The sequence below is a fragment of the Aedes aegypti genome, chromosome 3 (assembly GCF_002204515.2).
Source record: "Aedes aegypti strain LVP_AGWG chromosome 3, AaegL5.0 Primary Assembly, whole genome shotgun sequence".
Taxonomy (NCBI): Eukaryota; Metazoa; Arthropoda; class Insecta; order Diptera; family Culicidae; genus Aedes; species Aedes aegypti.
Genome location: NC_035109.1, coordinates 53,711,135 through 53,733,313, shown reverse-complemented (window position 1 = coordinate 53,733,313; position 22,179 = coordinate 53,711,135). Strand labels below are relative to the sequence as shown.

Genomic DNA, 22,179 nt, shown 5'->3' with positions numbered 1-22,179 from the left:
TTTCAAATCTTGGCCAGGAATTTCCTTTGTGTAGAAAGTTGAATGTCTACCGTGAGCTGCTAAACGGTCAGCCTCTTCGTTGCCACGGATCCCGCAGTGTCCAGGTATCCAAGCAAATACTGTAAGGTACCGCGGGGCAAGTGGGTAAATGGGGTAAGTGAAAACAATTGATATATTTTACTGAATATGTGAATTAACGTTTTAAACTCATGCGTAAACCTTTGAGGCCATTGAAAACATTACGATAGGTAAGAGATTTCTGAGATGTTTCAGCCATTATTGCATAAAAGAGCGAAAAATTGTTAACCTGTCAACTGTTACTCCGTAACAAGTTGGCGGCGTACAATCTTATTTTTATATTTTCAGTGGAAAAAAGTTTCGGAAAATAATATCCTGTACCACTTCTTAGTTGTCCTCTGTGACAGTTTCAAACTACAATAAAAAAAGTTTTAGAATTAATTCGACGTAGACCTAAAAATAACTAAATTTAAACAACGTCAATTTTCTTATCAGGTGGGGCAAGTGAAAAGTTTATCATTAGATATTGAATTTGTGTTTTCTCTTTAAGTAGCCATAAGTAAGCATGGTTCGCAATTATCATAGAAAAACATAATGTGCTGATAATTCAAGAAACTCTATACTCAAGCGTTAAAAGCTATTAGAAATCATGAAACTTCTCTAAAAGATATTGCCAAACATTACAATATTAATATGTCTACTTCGGGCAGCCAATTAAAAGGAAGACGTTGACTGAAAAGTTGCAATATTAAAAAACACACGGAAATCTCGTGGAATGTCTATGTAAAGCTAGTTCAAAACATAAAAATGGGGTATAGGTCTATCCACATGAAAATGATTCTAAATACGTTATTGAAGGATTCCGTTTGATTTCTCCCGAAGAGTTATCCGACGTCATATCCGACTTTCTCAAAAACAAATAACGAGCGGTGGGAATTCTACAGAGCAGAAATGCAATTGCTGTCCTATAATGTAAGAACTAGCATTGGAAATGTTGCAGTTATAATGGTGTCGAATCATTTCAACTAAAATAACTGAACAGAAGAATATTCATGTGAAAAGAATAACATTTTTTTTGTTTACATGTTACTTATGTTATTGTTCATTGGGAAGCCTTAACAAATGTTAAAGCTAATAGAAATCGTGAATATAACTGTTTGTTTTTGAATTTATTGTTCAAAGCAGTAAACTTTTCACTTGCCCCACTTTTGGGGCAAGTGAAAAGTAAGGAGACATTTTTCAAAAACTTTTTCAGTATTTTTTTCTTTAATTTTTCATAAAAATCAATTTCAGCATGCTGCTTATATTTGGTGGGAGTCAAGTTAAAAAATATACACGACCTCATTTGTTTCAATTTAAAGTCTCTAGAATTTGAAGAATCTCAACTATGCGAATTACATTACCCACTTGCCCCACGGTACCTTACCCGGATGCGCCTTAATCTGGATTGCTTGGATCCATGGATGGCGAGTCACTTCTGATGATAACGCTGCGAGAACACTGGCTGAGTCTGTCAGTATCAGGACTAGCTTCGGTGACGGCATTGTAGAGGCGATAAGGATGGCTGCTGCTTCTGCAGAAAATACTGAGCAGGGATCTGGAAGGCGGAGAAAACGGCTGATTTCAGGGTCGGTAACGCCGATACCGACTCCGTATTGGGCCTTGGAGCCATCTGTATACCGATGTGTATAGTCGGGATATTTCGTTCGAAGTAGCTCGGCAACAGATCTAGTCAACGCAGGGGAGTTGTCTCCCGCCCGGAAGGCATTCTTTATCGATGTTTCAATGTTCATACGGGGCGAGTCCCAATTCCTGGCTCCATTCCAGTGGACCTCGGCCACAGGGGGGAGCACTTGGTTGACGTGTCCACGCAGGAGCCGATTCGCCTCATCAAGGAGAAGGACTCCGCCGGTACAAGGTGTTGTCTTCTCTAGGAAACTGATTGCTCTTTTGCATACAGTCTCTGTGATGAGATACGTGAACGGCCGGTTTCTGCACAGACAGCGTCTGATGGCGTGGATGGCAGTAGACCGGAAGCGATTCGTATCGATTGATGATAAACAGGAGCGAGGGATGTGACCATTGCGTCGGTTGTTGTACAGCTAAGTTCTATACCGTAGAGTAGTCTGCTATCAATGATTGCTGCTGCTACACGAAGGCGGACGTCACGGTTGCTGGTGTTATGGCGTCTGGATAATGTACGAAGAAGGTTCAGGCGAGTTTGACAATTCCGTTTAACTTCTTTGAAGTGTTCGACGAAGGTCAGATGCCTGTCCAAGTGAATACCAAGTACTCGAACGGATTTTTTTAATGGTATTGGTTGACCGTTGGCAGTGACTAGAGAACGAATGGGACGATGGCGGGATGTACAGAGGTGCATTATGGCACTTTTCTCAGCTGATAACTCGAATCCTACTGCATTGCCCCACTTGGCGACGGCGTTCACTGATGCCTGGAGTTTCCGGCGGAGCGCTTTTTCGGTGGACCCAATAACCACAAGCATTATGTCGTCCGCATAAACGAAAATAAAGATCTCTTTCGGAAGACTACTGAAGACCCCGTTCATGCATGTTCCTAACCTATAGGTTGGAACTGGCGCAACCCGTTCTGAATCACAGTTTCAACCCCAACCCGGTTCAGGTTCGACCGACCTACAATTTGCTTGACGTTGGTTTGTTTATGTGTTGATCACCGACCCAGTTCCTAAAAACGAAAACGACATAAGAGTTGCAAAGTATGTCCCCGTTCCGTGACCGGAACGAAACGCGTGCTGTCGGTGGTCGAGATGACCATTAGACTCAAGAAAGTGAACCAGACGGCGGTTAACCATTCTTTCCATCACCTTGCTGATGCAGCATGTTAGCGAAATCGGACGAAAATCTGTAGGTGCTTTGTTAGCAGAACCGTGTTTAGGAATAGGAATAACGAGGCTATGATTCCACTCTTTCGGTAAGGTGTTTCCAGTCCATTCCTTGTTTAGCAGTCGTAACAGGGCTGCTTTGCCAACCTCCCTCCCGTTGCTTCAATATTGGGTAACCTATCTCATCGACTCCGGCAGATTTACCGTTACACTTGGCTAAGGCCAGTTCTAGTTCGATAAGACGGAAGGGTTCGTTGATTGGTTGGTGAGTTTTGTCTTCTGGGACGATCATTTTTTCGAGGCTGCTAGCATCGTTTCGTCGCTTGAAGGTGTTGCTGTATTTCTCAAATGCCGAAAGAGAGGCGAAATATTCTCCCAGGGCCTGAGCAATTGTACTTGGATCCCTGGTAAGGACGCCGTCTTGGCGAATGGCGATACCATGAGCCTTCCGTTTTCCGCTAAGTGAATTTACTTTACTCCATAGCTCGGAGGATTGGCTGGAGTTTATACTGTCCAGGAAGCTTTCCCAGCATTGATTTTTTGCGTCACGTATGATTTGTCGGCATTCATTCTGTTTTGCTCTGTAGAGGGCCATGACCGCATCTTTGTCTGGGTGACAATCAGGGAGTCGCTTTATCAATCGTAGGGCCTTTCTCCTGGCTTTTATAGCTTTTTTCGTTTCTGGTGACCACCATGGGAGAGCCTTACGGCCAGGTTTGGGACTGGTTTTCGGTATAGATGCAGCGGCTGCCTGGTGGATGGTACCCAGAAAGGTAGAAAGGTTGTCGGGTTCGGATGAACCCAGTGACTCGTCGATCATTGCTTGTAAGGATGCCCAGTCTGCTTGATTATAAATCCATCGAGGGCGGCGCGATGTTTCTGGAGGTCGTTGGTTGATAGATATCGAAATGGGGTGATGGTCGCTTCCAAGGGGGTCTGCACCGACACTCCAGAGCAATCTGTTGACTATGCTGGAGCTAGCAAAGGATACGTCGACGGTTGATTCACGTTGACCGCTGGTGAAAGTAATGAACCCATCGTTAAGTGAAATCAAGTCCATTACCTCTGCAAGTTCCATCAAGATGGATCCTCGAGCATTAACCCTGGCACTTCCCCATGTGGTATGGTGCCCGTTAACGTCGCCAAAGATCAATTTAGCACCTTGTATGGGTTCTAGTGCACGGAGTAGTCGGTTTTTGAGGTCCTGTATTTTACCACATGGCAGATACATACTGACTATCGATACAGGGAATGGATAATCGAGTTTGACAGCGACAATGGGAAGGTCGGTATCTAGTTGTATCTAGGAGAAAGTGACCGATTCTAGTACCCCGATCGCTACAGAATGGTATACATTTGCATTGCTTTTGTATATCCATTTGTACCTTCCTCTCAACATTCGATTCATTCTGTTCACAGTGGTGCGATGAGCTTCTTGTAAGGCTATTACGACAGGCAGGTTGTCGTGGATCAGGCATTCTAGGTCACTTATGTTGTTGTGAAATCCGTTTATATTCCACTGCACCACGAAATTGGTTTGCTTTATCGTACACTCAAAATAATCCAAACGTCATTGTTACGTGAAAACATACGTGGTTTTTTTCCATCGCACTTTTCACGTAGCTCTTACGTTAATCATAGGTAGCCCAGAATGAACGCATGAACTTTTGAACTTCGTTCATTCCACCGGCGCTACATGTAAGAGCTACGTGGATTTTCCGGTAGCCTTTACGAAGCGTTTCAATAGGACCTAGATGGTTTTGCATTAAATTAACTAGAATAAAGACCAAACTTATCTCTAATAGGCTTTGGAAGAAAACTAATTCCCAATTGGAAAATGTAAACAAAACTAAAAGATTGTGATATTTTCATATTCAATTTGAGCATTTTCAATCTTGTTTCCCAAATGTAGTGAGTTTGTTCTGTTTTGTTGCAGCCTTCGCGTGCTATAATTGATAGAGGTTATAAATCAGGTGTAAAATATGAAGTAATGCAGGGGTTCTTCGGCATTCAAAGCATATTTACCTTAAAATCAATCTAACACAGGATTTAAAGTTCAGCAGCTTCTGAAGTTCTTCAAAAATCAAGCGGGCGCCATCTTAGGATTTGCGCTCAACACCGAATGTACATACAATATGCAGATGTCAAAATGAACTTAGGCACCTACGTGAATTTCACGTAAGTGCGATAGGTAACCTCAGTAACAATTACCGATTCATTATTTGATGGTTATGAACGGCTTAGTGATCTTTATGTTAGTCAGGTGAAGTGGAGGCAAAATAAATTTGTATTGATCTACGTGATTTTTCACGTAGCAATGACGTTTGGATTTTTTTGAGTGTATCAATGACGGCCGTAGACGTACCAGGGTTGGTAAACGATCTAGAGAAAGTTGGTGGTGCAGAGGCAGAGGAACTGGATGCAATGGGTACCGCAGCAGGGCCGTACCGGAGAGCCTGGACGCGATCATAATCTGCCGCGCTGCAGCTGTTTACATGACCTAGCCAGTGTTGATAGCCTCACACTCAAAATCTCAATCAATACGCTCTCCCGTGAGAGCAAACTCATTAGAGATCTGCTTCGCAAATCTCACGTTTGAGATTTTGATGCAAAATCAACTCAATCAACTCAAACCGTAAAAAATGATTCAGTCGCAAAACCCGTCAAAAACTCTAGAAACCCGAATGTTGTTGTTTACGTTAGAAAGGATTAACATAATTTTACCAGACTAACAAGAAATTATTGCCGTGTGTGAGTAAACTGTGGAAATACGAGACAATGAGTTAAAAAGGTGATCCAACTCATCCATGATTTTTTGACTGCTGAGTTGCATGATTGACAACTCACGCATGAAAAATCTCAAGCGTGAGTTGTGAGAAATTGAGTTTTTCACAACACTGGACCTAGCTGAGCATCCGCATTGCTCTTCGAAGTCTCGTTTAGATATCTTGCTTTGATCCGTGCAGAGCGTCTTGGTTGGGAAGTCTTGGTTTATATGGTGTTTTTTCCCGACTCGCTGGTTGCAGATCCCAACAGAGCCTCACTGGGGGAAGGCATCGTCGATGGGCCCTCCCACAGCAAAGATGTTGGAACTGCTTGAAAAAAGGTGGCATTTGGACGTGGGATTTTTGAAACATCGTCTTCTTCTGTTGTATCGTTGATGGAAGTGGTTGAACTTGTGATAGAAACTCCAGTAGTCTCCTCTTTCTTGGTGGACTGACCACTTTCTATGGGTTTAGGGCCCGTGACTGGTATAACACATGTAATTTCCCTGTTGTAGAGTGCTTTAGCGAGGAGTACTGGATGAATTTCTAGGAATCTGACATGTCATCGTCTCCACTTGAAGTAGAGATGTTAACGTTGGTAATGAGGTCACAGCTAGGAGTATAGACCTTATTTTTTGGCTGGCCGGATGATTCATCGGAGTCTGTGACTGCACGATCTCTTTTGGGGGTTCGCTCTACCGAAGTTGGCTCTGAGGGAATTGGGCTGGTGTCGCTTTCATACATGGGAGTCAACTGGGATTCTTTCACCTTCTGTTTCCTATTCTTATTCTTTTTCGAGTTTGTAGGCGCTGTATCGATCTGGTTTTGGGCTTGCGAATGAGCTGCAGGGTTGTCGGTAGATTGTTGAGCAACGTTTGAGGTGTGTTGGACGTGGGATTGGGAGCGTTTTTGGAAGATACTTTGGAAGGTGTAGACCTCCCTTTCTTTCAGTTGGAGTTCAAAGTCGATGACCTTAGTTACTAGGTCCTCAATTGTGCCGTGTTTCCGGACAATTTCCATGCGGGAACCGCTCTGCAGGGCTGCTTCCAGGATCTGTATTCTTTCATCCTTCTTTCTCATTTCACTGGTCAGGAGATCTACTTTTTGCAGAAGCTCCGCAATCATGCCGTTGTTGCCCGGGTGGATGTTGCCATTTAGGGTTACTTCAAGAGATTCGATTCGCTTATTCTTCGCTTCCATTTCCTGAAGGAGTTTGTCAACTTTAGAGGACAGGTCGGCGATTTGCTGATCCTTGCTAGCTACTGTGACGCTGGAGAAGGTGTGCTGGTTATTGGCTTGTTCAAATAGCCTTCGGGCTGCTGGGTACGAAATGCCTTGATTAACACGAATCTTTTGGATTTCGTTTTCATTGCCGTAGACAGGGCATTTTCGGCTGGCCAGAGAGTGGCTATGTCTGTCGCACCGCTTGCAATATACCTCCGCTTGACAGGGATTCTCCTTATCAATTATCAATCAACAGGTTGCATGTGATTGTTGGCAACGCTTACTGGTATGTCCAAACCCCCAGCAATTGTAGCATTGCATTGGGGCAGGAAAATAAGGGCGTGTCTTACACCGGATGTAGCCAAAGTCTATGGTTCCTGCGATTGTTAAGATCAGAGTAGACGTATTAACGTTATCTTTTCCTACGCGCTTGGTTATCGTCGGAATCCTCGTACCCCTTGATCGAATAGTTCCTCCTCAAGAATCTTGTCGGTGAGATCCATCACGGCTCTGCAATTCACGACACAGCGACTGATATTCAAGGTTGGATGCTCGGTGATCTTAACTCCTGTTCCATCAATAAGCGTGTTCAGCTTCATTAGTTTGGTGGCCAGGGTTGTGCTGCGGACCTTCAGAACGTAACTTATTCCTTCCTTTCCTTCGGGAAAAGCGCCGTCGATTTTCGTGCCTACGCATTATTCGATTGTTTTCCGCATAACGAAAGGATTGCATGGCAGTACTCCTACAACTGCTTGCATTCGGAGCACTTGAATAGACCCTCTTGTTCCTTCCTTGTCAAGGTATCCTGGCAACAGCGCTCCAGCAAATTCACCGTCGAAAAAATTGGATGAGCAGCCGCCTCCTTGATCCCCAATAGGGGGGAAAGGGTCCGGGGCCCACTCCATGTGGGCGAACCAGATAAAACCGCTTTAGAAACGCTGATTTAAGTACACACACTTGCACACGAAACGAAACGAGAAGAAGAAATGCTGATTCGGATTCACATGAACGGTAAATAAAAGCTTTTTCGGTTCACACTTCCACGATCACAATAGTGTCTCTTCTGGACCACTGTGCTGCAGCCCGTTGCTGCTGCTAATTGAGGTTAGATGCACTTTTTCCGATGTCAGCTCCTGAAAAGTTCCCGCCGGAGTTGGTAAGAATGCAAAAACCGTGCCAATAGACGCCCGGGGACACGTAATGTACCGATAGACACCAGAGATACTGGCGAGATAACCGAAAAAATACCTTTGAAGACGCAGACAGACGCGCGCGGAGCGAAACAAAAGGCTTCTGTTTGCTGCGAGAGCAAGCTGTCGAGTGTGGTTCAAAGTTTGTATGAGATAAACTGACAAAATGTATACAGAAAAGCGTTAATTACACGTGGCGCTGTAATCGATTAGTTTTCTTTTCTAGTAAACAATGAAAATCCGTGTTTTTTTTCGTGTAAAAAATGAAAAACGTTCAACAAAAACCGAAAGCAAAGACGTGCTTGATCAAATTGGGAACGTTTAAAATTGAGAATACCTGGGATGATCGGTACCTATTTCCAGTACAACCTCCCGTGGTGTATGGCATGAGATCATAACAGATTGCAGACTCGCAAATCGACCACGTTTTGATCGATAGACGGCACTTTTTTTAACAATACCGACGTTGGAATCTATCGTAATGGTGTTACTACGCCCAAAGCTATCCGTCATAAATGCTGCACGGTACTGACGCTTGCTTCAGTATGATTTAGAGCGGCAAAAGCACCCAAATGTCGACACGGCATACGTGCAGCAACTCAATACTGCGTTACCGGATGAGGGTTAGGTTTATTGAGCCTTCTTTTAAGAACTGCTGGAGTACAGTTAAAGCCTGCAACGATGCTAGTAAGAGCAACATAGGATAGAGTCGACGAAATGATTCTGGAAAACAAGAATCTAGTGCAGGCGATCTTACTGCAGCAAGGAACCCGTCTGAACGTGGAATGTTATAGACGATTTTTTTTCGCTGTAAACAAATCGATGGTCCATTACACATATAGACGGATCCGCCTCTTTCAAGAGACAAAATTCTACATGAAGGAAATAGAACGCGAGGAGTGGAGCAGATGTACTGGTCTCAAGATACGCAGATGTTCTATCAGCAGCTCAACGCATCCCGCAAAGACTTCGTGTCACGAAGTAAAATATACATGGATAAGGATGGGAACATCTCGACGGAAGACCGTAAAGTGATTGCAAGGTGGAAGACATATTTCGATGAACACCTGAATGGTACTGAGAGCGCAGCTAATGAGAGTGAAAACAACGGAAGACATACCAACATCAGTCAAGTGAACGGTGGAAACCAAACAACAATATAGCAGCTGGTGAGGATGGTTTGGTAGCTAAACTCATCAAGATGGATCCGGTGAAGCTGGCCATATGTCAGTAATGGTCGATAGCCACAATCTGGGAAACAAAATATCTACTTGAACGCGGCTTACAAGGTGTTATTCCAGATCATATTCTGTCGTCTTGTAGTAAACGAGTTCATGAGAAGTTATCTAGCCGGCTTCGGGGACGGCAGATCTTTACGGAAAATCCTTCAAAAATGACGCGCATATCATGTCTCAACATACCACCTACTAATTTCAAAGCAGTATATGATCATTGGGTCGACTTTCTACGCGGGAAATTATGGATTCCAACAGCTTCTTCTGATGAGAGCAGCGATAGATGGTGTGCAAAATTGTGTAAAGATTTCAGGCGAACACTCCAGCTCGTTTGAATCCTGCCGGAGATTATAACAATACAATGGTATTCGATACCGAATATTTGAAAAGCTGATAGACTCGTAAATCGCCTGAAACGAGAGGCAGCAAAAGACGGTGGTTACACACAAAATACATGCTAGTATACGAAACCGTCTGTGACAGGATTCGACATTGGAAGCAGCGTGGCGATAGATGGTCGATGACTTCGTCACCCTCGGACCCTTTTGATGGCTGACGAAAGTCGTGTAATATGAAGACGCACCATCTGTGGAAGTCGTGACTTCTACGACGGACTCCAAAAAAAAAAACTTGCGGTCGAAAAAGAATCGTCCCCGCAGCAAATGTATCATGTAAAAGCTCGTAAGACTGGTAGACCTCCACGGGAATGAAACGTACACTATGCTCGAATAGAACCTCTAAACTCTTAGGGTTTTTGAAGGCTGGGTGCTTAGGACTGTCTTTGGTAGAGTCCAGGAGTACTTTATGTGACGGAAAAAGATGAACCACGAGCTCTACAGCGATTCAGAAGGTGGCGGTGTTAGCTTTGGATCTGGTAGCTACAAGGCGGCGGGGAGCATAGTGCACAAGATGAGCAGACCAAATGCATTGCAATTTGGCCAACCGAAACGACGATGCAGAGCTGCGATCACGAGCCGAGCATTTTCAGGGTGTCTACTACTTGAAAAAACCTGGAAAACCTGGAATTCTCAGGGAATTTTATTCAACCTGGAAACAACCTGGAATTCTCAGGGAATTTTGGCCACACTCAGGGAAATAATTTTGAAACAGTAATTGATGGTTGAATATGTTCACGATTAACTATTTCAAAACTATTTTTGCACACTTTATTTATTATAAAAAATTTCGACTGCGCCGCTTCAAAATGCTACTTGAACGATTCAGTTCATCAATAAACTTGGATGTTTTCCGTGAAATGCGCTCAAATAATGCACCATATATTTGTCATAAAGTACTATAATCATCGATTATTCGTAGTTCCGGAAAAAATGTCTGTTTGTTGCAGGATATGAATCTGCATGATTAAAGATTTCAATATTACGCAGCATAACAAAGATAACATTTTTGCGTGTCTCAAAGATCAAATGAAAATGTTCCAGTACATTACAATTTTGAGCTACTGATCCTCAAAGTAGTATAAAATGCTGTTTTTTAATGTTGAAAGTTAAACTATGATTGGTATATAATGATCTATCCCACCAATAATCACCAGAATAGGATTATGTAGGATTTGGTTTAAATGCACGAATAAATGTTGAATAAATCGATTTTTCCAACATGCCGCCATCGTCACACAAAATTACGTTCCTATTATATGGCATATATGGCAAGTTACCATACTTTTCTAAAACATCAACAAATAAATTTTGAGCTTTGAAAGTATCATGAAACTTGTATGAAAGTATTCTCTTACACATCAACTTTGAATTCTGTAGTAAACTAAGCAAATACATCTTCATATAAGCTGGTTCTTGCATGTAAGTTGACTGTAGTCGTTAAACAATGCATTTCAAAACCCAATATCTCAAAAACTAGAAAATATTTTTGAAAACGACCATGGTTTCAGTAACTATAATTTAAGTAAATAGCAGTATTTAGATGCTTGAAACAAAGAAAATGTTCCGCAGTGTTTTTTGATTAATGTAAAAGATTCACGCATACACCAGTAAAATGAATACTTTTTAATGGAATTTCTGAATAGACCTTTTTCGTCAGATCTCAGCCCGATCTCAGAATACCGTTTGAATCAGAAATGACGTTTGAACCATTTTTAATCTGAACGACGTGCAAATTAGCGGGGTACAAATTAAAAAGTGTTCAGAATAAATATGGTCAAACCAACGGGGGTACCCGGTATATTTCAAGCATTCCTGTTTTTTGTAGAAATTCTAATGAAGTACAAAAAAAAATCATTTCATTTCCTTTGCAGTGTTGGTAAACCTCTTTTTTAAGATATTTGGTGTCTATTTTAATGCAAGTTGAAAAAAATCTATTTTTGAAGGAAGATCTCTAAAGTCTATGTTTTGAACAAAATTGTCTCTTAAGTCACTATATTCATTATATTGCTTGCAGTTAATACTGATGCATAATTTTACACAGTACCATTCAGAGACTGTAATGCGAATATTCAATAGCTTCAAGGAATATCCCAGTAATTCCAAGAGATTTGATCTGGAATACTTTCAAAGATGTTCTCTAGACTTTTTTTTATAGAGTTCTCTCTACCAATTATCCCAGAAATTCATCCACCGAATTTTCGAAGGGATGTTTAGAGGAATTTCTCCAGATTGTGCTCCCGTAATTTTTTAATTTATTTTTTTTTTATTTTTTTTTTTTGATTTTTTTTTTGAAAATTATCTCAAACTATGCACTAATTCTTCAATCAATTTCTCCAGTTGTTGCTCTAAAGAATTTTCCAAACATTCATATACAGAAATTTCTTCAGGAAAATCCACCATAGTTTTGAAGAAATTCGCTTAGATATTTTACCAAGGAATCGCACAAGAGAAAATTATTAAATCCGGCTGGTGAAACGGCTGGTGCAGTTTTTGATAAAAAGTGCTTATAGCGGAAATAAAACATACTATTCTGCACGCGTTCTGCTGGGCAGTGATTTGTTATTGTTGTGAAGATGCATCGACGTCGAACATTAGATTTTCGGGAGCGCGAATCTGGAGAGCCGGACAGCGGATCGGGCTGGGGACTTGATCGATTGGTCACTCGCTGGTGGTGACCAATCGATTAGGTTTTCAGCTTGAACCGCTATCTGGTACTCTAGCTTTGTGCTCTTGAAGGTTTGAGTTTTGGCTTCGTTACATCTTCACCAGAAAAATCGTTTGTTTTTGTGTCGTCGATTTTTCTTTTCTCGTATTGGTTTGCACGCGTTTTGAGTTCAAATCGAGTTCACGTTTTCGCATCGCCGGAGTGATATTTTGCTATTGTGAAATGACCATGCTGATTTAAGTTGCTTATAGCTGCTCAATCAAGGACTGATGATCAATTTGGTGAGTTCGTTTCATGCTTTCATTTTAAATGTACAATATATTGAAAAAAAATACTTATATTTATCATGAGAACGATGGAAATGTTACTTAAATAATTTGTTTTAACAAAATATGAACAGTTCGTCATAGTAAGTGTCGACATAGACTCTTGTACATTAACATTAAAAATCCCAAACCTTTCCTTTTATTTGATTTTATCATTATAAAAAACAACCTTTGAATGGCTCGACCCTAAAAGTGTCGACTTACCATATGTTCACGTTGTCTTTAAAATACTGATAGGTGATTTTTTAAACTGAGGTTGCATGAATCGCATCACTTACCAAGGTGAATCCTGATCATGCAGCTATGATCCCTCCCCACTAACAAAACTCCTTCCCGTGACAACCATGGAGATGCAGAGGTGATCTCGGTTTCTAGTAACAATGGATGTCACACTAACATTCCTTCCCTTTCCCGATGACCGTAAGGACGTGGCCGGCGCCGTTATTGACTTTTCAATGTTTGGAGTTCTCGAAAGTGTACATTGAAGATGGAAAGCTACTCCCAAGCTACATCTCTTGCAGAGGCGACTCGTAACCTCACTTTTTATCTGTTCTACGCATCTAAAAATGCCTTTTTCGACAAATTCAGATCATAAAGCCAATAGTAAATGATTGGAATCTTCCTTTCTAGCAAATCTTCACTTAATAGATGCAAATTGTTTGCATAAAATCAAGAATTTCTATTCGTGGAACAGGTAGATTTGAGGTTGGGAAATCGCCACTGATCTCTTGATTCCTTGTGCAACTTCGATTATTCTGGTCAATCACGGAGTAGCAACTACGAATTGTACGGTCATCAATGCTTATGCTTTAGATATTCTACCAAGGAATCGCACAAGAATTCCTACGCTTTTTCATGTTAATTCCTTTAGAGTTCATTTATGGTTACGTACAGGAATCGTTCCAACAGTTTCTCGAGGGGTTATTCGAGGAAATCTATTAGGAAGGAAGGACTTCCCAATAAACTCGATCGTCGATTCAGCATAATGCTCCTATTGTTTTTTTTTTCTAGGAGTTACTTCAGCATTTCATCCAAACGTTTTCCAATGAATTTCTCGAATAAAAGACCCTTGGAATCTTCTAAAGTTTATTCAAGGTTCAACACCACTGCAAATTTTCCAATAATTACTCCGATCATTTTCATACAAACTTCTTTGAAAATTCCTTCCGATGTTATTCAAGGAATTCTGAAAATCCTACGGGATAAGCTTTTCGATTGTTTTCAATATCTTAACAATTGATCTAGGAAATCTTCTCAAACTTCCTCAAATGTCTAGGAGTTCTTTCGGGGATCCTTGTTCATCAAGAGTTATGTACTTTGAACCTTACACAAGCTTCATCGGAGTTTACTTTAGGTTTTCTTCTAAAATATTACTCGTCCAGGTATTTATCAAACATTTAACTTATAATTTCTGAAAAACTTGCATGCAATTTCTTTAGAGATATTCTTTTAAAAAGGCATGAACAAATATTCAAAGACTTACTTGGAAAATATCTCAAAGAATTACTGGAGTAATTTCTTAAGAAATCTTAGAAGGAATCTCTTGGGTACATTCAGAAAGTATCCACAGAGAAATTTCAAGTTGAAATGTTAAAGATATTCCTGAAAATCAATGTTGTAGGTGATTCTAAGAAAGACCCAGAGGTGCTTTCTGGAGAAGATACTGTTTTTTAGATGTTCCAAACGGGTATTTTTGAGAGTGCCAAAAAGAAAGCGATGGAAGAATCGTTGTCTGGAGAACTTAAGTCTTTGTTAGGGAATCTTTGGAGGAATTCCCAATGAAATCTCTGAGGTGTTCTCTTTGGTTCTTCTTTAAAAACCCATACTGTATTCTTGAGGTTTCTGAAATTAAATTTCCTTTGGGGGGGGGGGAATTCCTTGGAAAATAATCACTAAAGAAAACTAAAGAAATCTTTGTTTTTCTGTTAAAGTGTTTTGAAGTCATTTAAGATCTATTGTTAGAAATGAATTCAAATTCATTCAAAATTTATAACTCAATAATCATCAGAATTTAAGAGTTTTTCTTGAGCCTGGAATTATTTCTTAAGACCTGGAAAAAACCTGTAAATATCAGGGAATTTCATTTCAGTAAACGAGTAGACACTCTGATTTTGGCGTGAAACTGTTGAGTCAGTGTTATGAAGCAATTTTGTTTCGTCGCTACGGAATATGGAATGGATTTAGACATATCTTTAAAAATCTACGAGGACCACCAATTGACAAAATAATTAGGGAATCAGAAACGACTCAGAATCTTCCGACATTCGCGATAACTTTGTTCGAGAACGCATCGAAGATCGTGAAATCGTGGTGCAGTACCAGATTTCAAAAAGATCGTTAAATTAGTGGCCTATGGACATTTCGTCGGTATTACCTCTGTTTGTATGTGTGACAAGTTTTAACATCGCTCTGTCAATCTTAGTTCTGACACACAGGTGAAAAACTAGCCATATGTCAATGCGCTAAAATTTGTCCATGGTATTCCTTATTTGGCCACTCTCAGGAGAAATCGATGTGGTTGGCCAATTTAGAAACCAAATTTGAATATGTGGCTGAAACTGGTTCTGGTGGCCTATATTGACCAAACTGATTTTCAATGCGAACATAAGATTTCTGTTTAGTTCCGATATTTTTAAACATAATATGGCTTTTCGTTTATTTTATTTTTTTATTTTATTATATTTTAGTATTGTCCCTTAAGCTGGCCAAAACCGGTGCTTCTACTGTACCCGTCGTAATTATCCAACTCGACAAGCCTCGACGGTTAAATTGCGTCTCGTGCTGTAAAAATCACCATTCTGCAACTTATTGCGCAATCTACTATACATTCAAACATGCGTATTTGCCATTTATTGCTTGCCATTGTCTTTCCACAGGATGAACCGTTCCCTGCCTCGATCGTAATCAGTCAAGACGATCTCTACCAGCACTGTTCGAAGCTGTTCCTCGAGATCAATCGATCGTGGGAACCCCTGCTCTCTGCAGCCCTTGGATATCCACAGTAAGATACTCAAATTGAATCGGTGTATTGGATATTGAGGACGGACATGGTATGTATAAATCTTTTGTTTGTTATATTTTGTTCAACTGTTCGGTTGATTTGGCTACACAGAAACAGTTTATGTGTAGCGTCCCAGTGATAATAGGAGTCATCATGAAATAATTGTGTGAAAGACTATGCTAAGAATTGCTTCGTTAGATTTTTTTATTATTTGGGCTGGTACCAAAAAAGTGGATCAACGGATAGGAATTATTTCGCAGAAGAAGGATTTTAATTCGCTTTAGATGATTTATAAAATTACTAAATCGTCCACTCAAATTGGGTGGAAATTTGGTGCTTTAATCGTTTTGTACGTGATCGCTAATTATTTAATTGCTTCTAGGTTTGATCTAAATAAATCCAAAAATTCTATAAAAATGCATATAGACAATATACTTATAAGAAAGTTTACAAAAAAGTTAATGTATCTAATCAAAATTCGTATAAATCGCAAGTATTATAAACCTTTCCAAGCAAGTCAAAACTGAAGCTATATATATACACAAAAAGTTTCGCAAACAAATGGAAAACCATGCTTACGCTTTATATAAATATATTTACTCAATGTGCTGTAATAGAAACCGTAAGGAACCACATAGAGCTTTTTATTGTGCGTCTATTTGTAGTCTGTATATTTTTGGTGATTTATACGAAATGCCTATCTCATTCAAGCAGTTGAAAAATCTGTGTCAGTTGCATATATTACATTCATCTCATTCGCAATTATTCATCATTTTTTTTTCTTAAGTTCCAACTTTGAAATTGCACGTTCATTTTCGTATCAAGATACGGTTTAGTTGATCTTGCCGTTTGAAAACAAATATTTCACAGTCATTCCATAACCATTTGCAAACATTTTGATAGAATTCTCGAATCAGCCGCAGAGAAGCTTTATAAAACAATTTCAGAAGTCCGATATTATCCCAACAAAACATGATTCTTAAGGTTTTATGGAGAATCTTCAAGCTTTGAACCTTATTGATTGAAAGATTGGTTTCTAAAAACTAAGAATTCTTACGGCTCCTACTGAAAAGAATTTTTACTTATTGTTCTTAACAGGTTGTATGAGAATTGAAATATACTAAATCAAAAGAATTTTTAATGGATTCTTCGATGCAATAGAAGCCTTTTTGCAAAAAATATGTCTTTTTATAATGTGAGACTACTAAACCTATTTCTATAAACATTCAAACTTATTGGTTCGTTTCCATATCTGAATTGTGTTTTATAAGATACACCGGGACAAGTTGAAATGGGCGGGAGAGATGAAATTGCAAAGATTCAAATATGATGCCAATAAATGTTGGCAGATTTTTCTCCACTTAAACGTTGTTCCATCTATTAAGTAATTGTTTATGTAATTAAATTTTCATAATTACTCAATTTCATCATGATCCATTGCCATTTCATCTTACCCCAGCCGTTTCAATTTACCCGGTGTACCTTAATCTTATTGCTTAATCTTAACAGCTTTCAGTCACATATTTAATCAATTCGATGTGTGCTTGTAATACAGCTTGTACCACATATTAAAATATCATCACAATTGCAAGTAAGACACTACATCACATATAAATACACTAAAACAAATATCAGCTTTTGCAAATTTTGTAATCTCAGTACATACCAAAAAGCTAAACAAAATCACAAAACATATGCGCAAATAGCACTGCTTTTGCAGTCACTCAACTGAAATGCTCTTAACCGTACATTGGGATATACAAATGGAACGAGCTCACAACTGACACCGTGGCACTGAATTCTCTCTGACATTCATTGATTAAGAATAATAGAAGAATTGCTAGTCAAAATCCTATTTATCTACGTAATTGCAATCTGCTACGAATGCTATCTTCAAATTTCGGCAAATTCAACTCATCACTTTAGTTACGCATGATTTACGATTACACTTATACCTTTAAGCAAATCTCCATCGGTGTAAGGACCCTGGTCCCGTTGAAGCAGACCTTTTCTAACCTACTCGGTAAGGCTCGTATTACAGATACATTGTTAGACACGTAGAATAAGCTCGGAAAGGTAACCACCAAAAAGAAATGTACCCTTATAAGTTAGTAGGAGAAGATGAACGAGTCACGCGAAGGACGAATAAACTATTGAATACTAAATCTAGTAGAAGGTACAATCCTCTTCGCGTGTGAAATGACTGATGACTGATTTTTTCCTCGAGATATGTAGGAAGAGCGCGCTCGTAAAATGTAATTTCGAGAGCGGAAAACGATACTCAGTGAACCGGATAAGGATCAAGACAAGATAGGAACAGATACACAACTACAGACACACATACTAACGTTTTTTGATCATACAATAAGCATATAACAAGTATCGGATGATAATGATCAATAATATCAGTACCCCAAAAACTCAAACAATAAGAACAGTATCCAGCCATAAAAAACCAAACCAAGTTACCCAAGTTTCTCTCAGCAGCAATGATGAAGCATATATCAACAAGGTAAACAAAAATTTCAATAAAAACGTACGCAATGTTGAAGAAAAATTAACATACACGCTCGAGTGGCTTTATCCGAAATTCCTTGAACACTCTCGCAAGTTGTTTACTCTTAGGGTTTCTTTAGCGACTGTTACCATTTTTGCATTTGGTGTCGCTCAATGGCGTTGGTTTCTTTGACTTTCGGACAAATGGCTCTTACAATGTTTGATTTTACCGACCCCACGGACGCTATACACATAGCCAAAAACATGCTTCAATCTTAAGATACACACTTCTTCTTCTTCTTCTTTTTTCTACTTTGGAGCCGTCATTGGGCTCCCTTGCGGTGAGGGCCAGTTGCAATGACTATATGCCCTGTATACATTACTTCCGTTGCTACAGATTCAGCTTCGTTGCTCGAACGAATTTCACAACTTCATCATATGTTTTAAGGTCTTTTTGCATAAACAGCTCTTCCAAACTCCGGTATCGACCGTCGAAACTGAACTTACACCGAATGTTGTTATATCGCGGGCAATGCAGGATAGTGTGTTCTGCAGTTTCTGCCTCCTCACATAATTCACAATCCATGTCATCTGCTATTCGCATTTTTCCCAGCCAGTACTTCGAATAATTGTGACCCGTCATTAGACGATTCAGTAGTCTAATATCAGAACCCTTCATATCGACATTCACGAACCACGGTTTGTTGTCAAACTTCGGATTGATGTTGTAGAAAGTTTTACCTTTCGTTTGAGAGTACTCAACGTACCATTTTGCTGCTTCTTCGTTCTTACGTTTTTTGAAGTACTGTAATGCATCATTCGCTAGTACTTGATTTACCATCGGATTCTCATGTTGTCGGGTTCCTTGCTTCGCTAATTGGTCTGCTAACTCGTTTCCAAAAATGGAAATGTGGCTCGGGATCCATTGAAAGGTAATGTTTCGCCTGGCTGCTGTTTCAATTATTTGAACCAACATCGTTTCTCCCTCTCCGCATTCCAGGACATTGCTCAACATGATGCAGGCCGATTTGGAGTCCGTATATAATACGCAATCGTCGAGGTTCATACTCTCTATGACCTGTAGGGCAACATTGATGGCAATCAATTCTGCACTTGTAATGCTGACTTCTGTTCCAAGTTTTTCAGATATCCTCTGGTTGGTAAACTCAAAATAGACCCCAATCGCACATTTCTCGCCTTCCTTGGATGCATCGGTGAAGATTTTTTTCTTGTTCTTAAATTTCCCATTCATGGCACACAGAACATATTGCTTCATACGCATTGGATTTACGTTCTGTTTGAGGCAATTCAGACCGTCTAGTGCTGGATTAATTACGATGCTGGAAATGGCTTGCGGTGTGATGGCTAGTTTGATGACTGGAGATATGGCGTCGAAAATGTGTCTATGTTCCAAGTACATCTGCTCTGCGAAGCTGTAGTCCAAGTCTGCAATCTCATTCGTGTCCACTTGTGGCAACGTAAGAAGTTGTTTGCCAACCGCCGTACATCTAGATACGTTCCTCACAATTTCCCGAGCAGCTACATACTCAAGCCTAAGACCTATTGGTTCTTGTCCGCTCAACGCCACCAATGCATTTATGGGTGTAGTTCTGGTTGTACCAGTAGCTTTTCTTAGACTTTGGTTGTTGAGTACTTCGATTTTTTTCCTGTTCGTCGGTTTTGCATTGTTGTGAACACAGCAACCGTACTCTAGGACACTTCTCACCAATCCAGTGTGAACTTTAAGCATACTCTGGGGGTGCGCACCATTTCTTATGCCTGATAATATTTTAAGCATGTTCGTCCTCTCTCGTACTTTCTCTGCTACAACTCTCAAGTGGACACCAAAACTTAATGATCGATCTATAGTTACTCCGAGGTGTTTCGCACTACGAACAGTTTCGATCAATTGATTGTTGATTCTCAGCGCCAGTTGATTATTACTCATTTGGAACAGGATTGCTTTTGTCTTTTCTGGATTGATCGTGAAGTTCAAATCTGCCGCTCTTCTTTCGAATTCGTTCAGATATTGTTGACCCTTGGAGTTTATCTCTTCTATAGATCTCCCAGCTACCAGGATGCCGAAATCATCAGCGTATTGGACCAGTATGACACCTGGTACTCTTATCTCGTGCAAAGGGAGTGTGTAAACATTGAAGAGGGTTGGTGACATCACATCCCCTTGTGGCAATCCATTACATACTGTTCTGGATACTATTTTGTCTCGCATGTGGAAATTTATTTTTCTATTTTGCAAAAAGGATATTATCCACGATTGGACTTCCGAGGGTACTTCTAAACGGGATAGCATTTCGTTTAACTTTACTGTTTGTACCGCATTGAAAGCATTGGACAGGTCTACACATATAAGCGCAGAAATATGTTTTGCTCGCTTCTGTCGCTTAACTTCGTTCACAACATACGATATGCAAGTGGATGTAGAAAGTCCACGCCTAAATCCAAACGAGTTGTCGGGAAAAACTTCCTTAGAGTCTAGGTGCTTTTGTAGTAATTCTAATACAGCTGTATTTGAGATTTTGGTGATAGTTGGTACCAGAGAAATAGGCCTCTTACCTTGCGGTGTAGACTGGTCCCGGCCAGGCTTCGGAATGGCAACTACCTTTATTATTTTGAGCTCATCGTTTAATGTTCCAGCATACCACATTTTGTTGATGTCTTCTAAAATAATTTTCGTTACTTCTGGTCTCAAGCTACGAAGTTCTTCGTAGCTGATTCGGTCATCTCCTGGTGCCGAAATTTTCTTTTTCGAATTCAGAATGCTGTTCCATTTGTCCAAGGTCAGTAACGGGTAATCAACGATTTTGGTCGTAAATTGCACCGTAACTGTTTCAGATTTCCCGAAGTGAGTGTCAAGAAAGACTTCTGCCGCAGCCGTGTCGTCAAAAGCAGTCATATTTTCCTTTCGTCGAATTTTCCTTCCGGTCAGGCGGCCGATTTTAGTCCATAATTCCTTGGAGCTGGTGAATGGTCCAACTTCTTCCGGGAACTCGTCGAATTTCTTCTGCTTCTCCAACCGCTTAAGCCGCTGAAAAATTGCAGCTTTTTTCTTGAATTCTATTAAGTTCTCTTGACTCGAAACTCTGTTAAACATCCGTCTCGCTTCAGTTTTCGCTGTCCATGCCTCGTCCACCTCTGCAGACCACCAAAACTTCGGTGTTTTTGTGTTTTTGAATCGGTTTTTCTTGAAAATTTGCTTAACGCTTGTTCGAAGATCTGCTATCGATCTTATTTCTGTTCCTGTTAGGGTAGCTATGTCCTTCTGTACCTGCTTCCTATTTATGTAATAAGCGGGCTTAATTTCTCTTTCCGAGGTCAGCGAGATGTTTATCGCTAGGTGGTGACTGCCAATACAATAGTCTGTTAAACCCCAAGTAATACTTGTGAATAGGTCCGTGCTTGCAAGAGTGATATCCAAAGCCGTTGCTCTTTTATTCAAGTCGAGAGGAATGAATGTTGGCGATCCATCATTGCAAATTAACATATTTGAGCTGTTTATCTGATCAATTAGAATTTCACCTTTACCATCACATTTGTCATCACCCCATGCCTGGTGGTGTGCATTAAAATCTCCTCCCATTATCACTTTTTGATATTGGGCAGCAAAACTGAACAATTTTGAGGTGTCTTCTTTATAACCACCCGTGGTGATGGAGGGGCTTATATAAACAGACAAAAACATGACTTCTGTTGGGAGAATTTTTACACAGATCGCTTGGGTATTATCAGACAATTTTGGTAGGTCTATAGGTACGAAGTTGTATTGATTTGCTAAAAGGATACCCGCTCCGCCATACCCGTCATAACGTGACTTCAGTATGGTGTGGTATCCCGAAATTTTGTATTTGTTCGTGCTTTCCTCGCTGATATTCGACCAAACTTCTGACAGGATTGCCACCTGTATTTGGTTGCTTGAAAGAATTCTCTGAATTTCCTCTTTATTTTTATACAAACTCTGTACGTTGCCCTGAATGACCTTGAAT

The 22,179-nt window shown here is 40.2% G+C and overlaps 1 protein-coding gene across 2 annotated transcripts in view; it reads left to right on the top strand.

Annotated features, from left to right (window-relative positions):
* LOC5576751 overlaps positions 1–18,243 on the top strand; it is a 58,934-nt gene extending 40,691 nt beyond the window's left edge. For both annotated transcript variants that reach the window (XM_021852663.1, XM_021852664.1), the window contains exon 9: positions 15,558–18,243. In XM_021852663.1, the coding sequence (XP_021708355.1) occupies positions 15,558–15,686 (129 nt within the window). In that variant the 3' untranslated portion in view covers positions 15,687–18,243. The remainder of the gene's footprint in view (positions 1–15,557) is intronic.
* Positions 18,244–22,179: the final 3,936 nt, after the last annotated feature.